The 6,000-nt window shown below is 42.6% G+C and overlaps 1 protein-coding gene across 2 annotated transcripts in view; it reads left to right on the forward strand.

Annotated features, from left to right (window-relative positions):
* Window positions 1–4,773, forward strand: part of PAPSS2 (3'-phosphoadenosine 5'-phosphosulfate synthase 2) — a 101,584-nt gene extending 96,811 nt beyond the window's left edge. For both annotated transcript variants that reach the window (XM_068961222.1, XM_068961223.1), the window contains 3 exons: window positions 656–924; window positions 2,337–2,566; window positions 3,106–4,773. In XM_068961222.1, the coding sequence (XP_068817323.1) occupies window positions 656–924; window positions 2,337–2,566; window positions 3,106–3,247 (641 nt within the window). In that variant the 3' untranslated portion in view covers window positions 3,248–4,773. The remainder of the gene's footprint in view (window positions 1–655; window positions 925–2,336; window positions 2,567–3,105) is intronic.
* Window positions 4,774–6,000: the final 1,227 nt, after the last annotated feature.

Raw genomic sequence — 6,000 nt, forward strand, 5'->3', positions numbered from 1 at the left:
CCTAGTTTTTTAAGGAATCTCCATACCATTCTCCATAATAGCTGTATCAGTTTACATTCCCACCAACAGTGTAGCAGGGTTCCCTTTTCCCTACATCATCTCCAGGGTTTTAGTCAGTTTAGGGAGGTGGATGAACCTAGAGCCTGCTATACAGAGTGAAGTCAGAAAAACAAATATAGTATATTAATGCATATATATGGAATCTAGAAAATGGTATCAGTGAACCTATGTGCAGGAAAGGAATGGATGGATATGTGGATATAGAGAACGAACTTGAGGACACAGTAGAGGAAGGAGAAAGTGGGATGAATGGAGAAAGTAGCATCAACATATATATATATGATCAGGTGTAAAATGGATAGCTGGTGAGAAGTTGCTGTGTAGAACGGGGAGCCCAGTCTGGCACTCTGTGATGGACCTGGAGGGATGGGTCGGGGGGAGAGGTGAACGTATGTATAATTATGATTGATTTTGTTGTTGCACGGCAGAAACCAACACAACATTGTAAAAATTTTTTGAAAATTTAAATTTAAAAAATAGAAGAAAAAGCAAGTGGATATAACAAGTACACTGAGCAATACCCACAGCTGTGTCTTTTTCTGTTCTTGGAGGTGTTGCATGTCTTTGATCTTGGTGTTCTGCTTTCACATCCCAGACGCAGTGTTTGCATTCCAGTTGCGCAATCCCGTCCACAATGGCCATGCCCTGTTGATGCAGGACACCCGCCGCCGGCTCCTGGAGAGAGGCTACAAGCACCCGGTCCTGCTGCTCCACCCCCTGGGTGGCTGGACCAAAGATGATGACGTGCCCCTGGACTGGCGGGTGAAACAGCACACAGCTGTGCTGGAAGAAGAGGTTCTTGATCCCAAGTCAACCATTGTTGCCATCTTCCCGTCTCCCATGTTATATGCTGGCCCCACAGAGGTGAGAAGTTCCCTGAGCTGGGCTCTGAGACTCACAAGTGCAGGGTCAAGTCTCACTTAGAAAAGCAAGAGCGCTTCTGGGATTCTTTATGAGCAGATTCTGACGTCTTTTGGTCTCTTTTATTTATCTGACCTGATTATGTTTCCATATAGTATTTGTGGGCTTCCCTGGTGGCTCAGAGTCTGCCTGCAATGCAGGAGACCCATGTTACTGGGTCAGGAAGATCCCCTGGAGAAGGGAACGGTAATCCCCTGTAGTATTCTTGCCTGGAGAATTCCATGGACAGAGGAGCCTGGCAGGCTCATGGGGTTGCAAAGTCAGACACAACTGAGCCACCAACACTTTTCACTTTTCATTTGTGAAAATACTAGCAACACCAAATCAAACCTACAATATACTGCCTTTGAGGCTCTGAAAGTTGGTATGTGAACGAGGTAGGTAATACAGCTTACCTGGGTTATAGGGCAAGATGTATCTAGCCTAATATTTCAGAAGTCACCTCTTACTCTTCAGTGATTCACCATGCTCAGTGAGCTACATTAGAAGGGAGCGGTATCTTTAAAAGCTTAATGTCTCCCTTTCATCATAACACATTGGGCCTGTCAAATAGACTTTCTTTGTCACACAGCACCACCCGTGTAGTGGATATGAACAAGTTTGTGGTAAGAATGATGAATTGAAAAGGTCATAACACTTTGGAATGCTCCAAGGTGAGTTTAATGAATTGTCTTCAACCAGATCAAATTTCTAGGCCTCTGGCTCTCTTCCCTATCCTCTCTATTTCTATCTTAGCTTGAAAGAGGGCAACTTGTTTTGAAATCCCAGTGCTATGTTGAAATGGAATCAATGTGTACATATGAATGTTAATTAGCTCATTACTGGCAGTTACATGGAATTCCATGGTAAGAGATTAGAGTTTGTAATTTCCCTTAAACTGTGATTTATTTTGAATAGGGAGGAACTGAAAAGTAAAATTCACATAGTTCTGTGGAACAGTAAGATCTGGGTGTTCATCGTCTGTTAGTCTGGAGAGATTACGAACTATAACCTCAGGTTCTGAGGGAAGATTCTTATCTGTAAAGTTCCTATGTTAATTGCTCAGTCATGTCTGACCATTTGTGACCCCATGGACTGTATGTAGCCTGTCACGCTCCAGTTTCCATGGAATTCTCTAGGCAAGAATACTGGAGTGGGTTGCCATTTCCTTTTCCAAAAACTCCTATATGCTTCCCAGTAGGACAGTACAGATGAGCTAAGAGCAGCCTTGGACACCTCACTGCCTTTCTTACGGTTATTGGTTGACCCACATTGCTGAATTACTTTTGAAGCAGAATAAAAGGATGTCTCCATAAACTGGGGCCCAAAGGACTGGCCAGTGATGATCAGCGTGTCTTTGATGTGATATTTCCTAGGTCCAGTGGCACTGCAGGGCCCGGATGGTTGCAGGGGCCAATTTCTACATTGTGGGCCGGGACCCTGCAGGAATGCCCCATCCTGAGACCAAGAAAGACCTGTATGAACCCACTCACGGCGGCAAGGTCTTGACCATGGCCCCTGGCCTCACATCTGTGGAAATCATTCCATTCCGAGTGGCTGCCTACAACAAAGCCAAGAAAGCCATGGACTTCTATGATCCAGAAAGGTAGGCTTTCGGAGGAAAACTCTTTAGTCAACATCTGTACGACTGGGATGATGAGAGAGAATCTTGGGAAAGCTCCCAGCTGGAGTGACAATCCCTTGTAAGCTCAGACCTGGTCTTGCTCATTCTTGGTCCCCCAAAGATGTAGCGCATCTTGTGGTAGATGGTCCTTAAGCATTTCCTTTCCAACACACATTCCTTGCGCACGCTTTGAGTGCCTGGCACATTACATGGAAGCGTTGCATATGCGTAAAAAGATTTCATGTGTTAATAGAGCACTCAACACTGCTCAGAGCTCCCCAGGTAGTCAGAGCTACAGGAGACATGCCCCATGAACTGGGAGGCGCAGTGAGCGCTGACTGCAGAGCTGCTAAGATTTCCGGGTCTTCTGCAAGGTCCTTTACTGAACTGCTTAACTTAGAAAGATGCAGCCTTTTACAGAAAGAAAAAAATGTAGTCTCAGAACCTATAACATCCTCCTGGGGGCTTTGAGATAGATGTTATTTACCTATGCTGAGTTCTTTGTTGCTACCCTGTGACAGGCACAATGAATTCGACTTCATCTCAGGAACTCGTATGAGGAAGCTGGCCCGGGAAGGCGAAAATCCCCCAGATGGCTTCATGGCCCCCAAAGCATGGAAAGTCCTGACAGATTATTATGCGTCCCTGGAGAAGAACAACTAAATGCCCTTCAGAGCCCTTTTTGCTCTTTGATTTCTTTTTCTATTTTTGTGATTACTTTTCAATTGCTTTTCAATGATTGATTTTAGTTTATATATATGTATATATACCACACACACACGTGTATGTATGTATGTGTGTGTGGTACATATATAGTATATACAGTAAAACTGAAGACCCAACTTTAGCAGGTAAAATAAATATTGTTATCATTTCAGAATGAAATTACTTTTCTGCTGCATCTGAGCGGTAGCTCCTATTTTCTTAAAGCTTTGACCTTGTGTCTACTTGCCAAAAAGTAAAGCGTATTTTCCAGCTGAAGTCTTGCCAACTTGCACTGTAAAAGAAAATCTCGCCCTAAATGAGGGGTTGCTCACGTCAAGATTCTCCTTTGTTTCCCTCATGCCCAAATCCAGCCTTAATGCTCAGGCTCTTCTGTGCTGATGTATGACCCGACTGGAGAAACCCAATGAGTGAAAATGTGAAGTTAGTCTCAGAGAGATATGCAATCTAGTTCTGCCACAAAAATTACATTGTCTAATAAGTCTTTTTCTGTGAATAATAGAACTCCAGTTAAATGGTGACTTTTAATTAAATAGCATACAGGGCTTTGATGAAAAGATTTGCACTCAGGCCTCAAACAATCTGGCAATGTGGAGACTTAATATTTTTTCTCCTCTTTGCTGTGGTCATTGTGTTCCATGGAGATACTGCACCTATTAACTGCAGTGGAATCGGCTGTGACCAGACACAATTCAGACCCATCAGACTATTGAGCTGCTGGAACCGGACAAAAACACAGGAAAAGTCAGCCTCATCTTACAGGTGACCAGACTAAGATGATGCACGAGCACAGGCTTGGTGAGGGCACTGTAACTAAAGTGCCAAACAGTGCCCAGCTCTCCTGACTCAGGCTGATATACTGTCTGCACTGTACAACACAGCAGCTGGGTCTGGTTCCTGTCAACCGCTCAACAAAACTCCTTAACAGAGGCCACTTAACCAAGTAGTTTTCTTGGATGCTGAAAGGTCCAGTTTTTTAAAACCCAGCTGATTTTATTACAGTTGGGGAAAAAAAAAAAAAAAACACTTTTCCAAAGACTCAGCATGCTGCTCAGACATCCAACCTCTGATGGCTTTACTCTCTGGGAGGCAATCTGGCCCCTTATGTGTAATTCCGTGTTAGGAATATATGAAGAAATAGTACCTTTTGTAAATAGGTCTCTCTGGAAGAGACTCTGGAAAGAGAAAACTGATTTTTTTTTTCATATTGTTTTTAAAAGAAAATGCTAATCCAAGCTAATGAAACTTCTTTTGAGAAATAAATCACAATGGCCACAGCAAAGTGTGACTATCTTGAATAGTGTTATAGTGCCTATATTCAGGTAATCAGAGGTCCTACTGCCTTTTAAAAAACAGCATGAAAACACAGGACAAGACACAGTGCCTTAATCAATATATTTTGAGTTTTTAATATATTTAAAACTGCTCTTCTGCTTGAGTAGCACTTAGTGCGAATGACAATTTCTATGTACAACTGATGCTTATTCTTATTTTAATAAATTTCCAAGATAAAGGCTGAGTCTTTCCTGCCTGTCTTTTCAAGGATTGGTTGATATGTGTTGGTTGAAGCCCCTGTGAATTGGTGTAATTGGATAGAAACAGCAGCTCTTTCAGACCATAATTAAGAGGCTGTTTACCTCTGTTGGTGTCATTTTTTAACTGTGCTCTCTACGTGAAGGCACAGGATCTCAGCCAACACTGCAGTTCCTCAGGGACCTCACCCTGGGATTTCAATGCAGTGGGATCTGGTGACCTTTTACTTTTCCTTAATTTGTTCCCTTTTCTTCAAAGTGCCTCCAACAAGCTTAAGCAGTTCCAGCAGTTCAGAAGTAGCTATGTTTTTCCATAGCACCCACCGCTCGACTCACCTCAGCAATTGCTGCTGGTGTATTCAGTGGCCTTGGCACAGGCCTGCAGGTTTGGGGTTCTTTCCCTCCTAGAGTTCCTCGTCTCTTCTGTGTTGAAGGCTTCATGTAAATTTTTGTTCCTGAACTCACTCTAAACAAAACTGGTGTAATAGCCAACTCAAAGGTGCCTTTGTTACCACTTTCTCTCTCTCCAAATCTTTACTTGCTGGCTCCTGGACGAAGCAGAGCAGGGGATGTATAAGTAAATAAAGTCAGAAGTGGTACTGAGGGGGTAGGCCAGACCGTACAGGGCTGTGTGGAAGGCACATATGAGTCACTCATTTGTTCGGATTGTGGTGGACTTACACCGATCAGCATTTATATCAAGCCTACAAGATTCCTTTCCAACCCATCCTTCTTGCACAAAGAAACACACCTTAGTGATTTGAGAACAGTAAGTTCACTTTTGTTTTTTCCTCATCTTCTTCCTATTACCTTTTAGGTCTAGTATAGATCTTCAACATACTTTCCTAATAGGTAGGTAATCAGGAAATCAGGTGAGCACAAGAACAATCGTTTTTATGTTTGATGGAACATAGTGCAGCTTTTGTCTTTGAGATTTTGAATGATTCAGGTTTCTATTACATGTGCATATTCCCATTACCAATAATGCATAAATCATCAAGAATTAGCCATAGATTACTGCAAGAGTAAACCACTAATTTTTCCTTCCCCACGGCATGCATTTAATTCTTTGGTCAATATTAACTATTATTGGGCCATTCATTATACATACTCACCAATGATTAAAGTGACATATACAAGCAATTCACTCCAAAGGTGCCT

This window comes from Capricornis sumatraensis, chromosome 23 (assembly GCF_032405125.1).
Source record: "Capricornis sumatraensis isolate serow.1 chromosome 23, serow.2, whole genome shotgun sequence".
Lineage (NCBI taxonomy): Eukaryota > Metazoa > Chordata > Mammalia > Artiodactyla > Bovidae > Capricornis > Capricornis sumatraensis.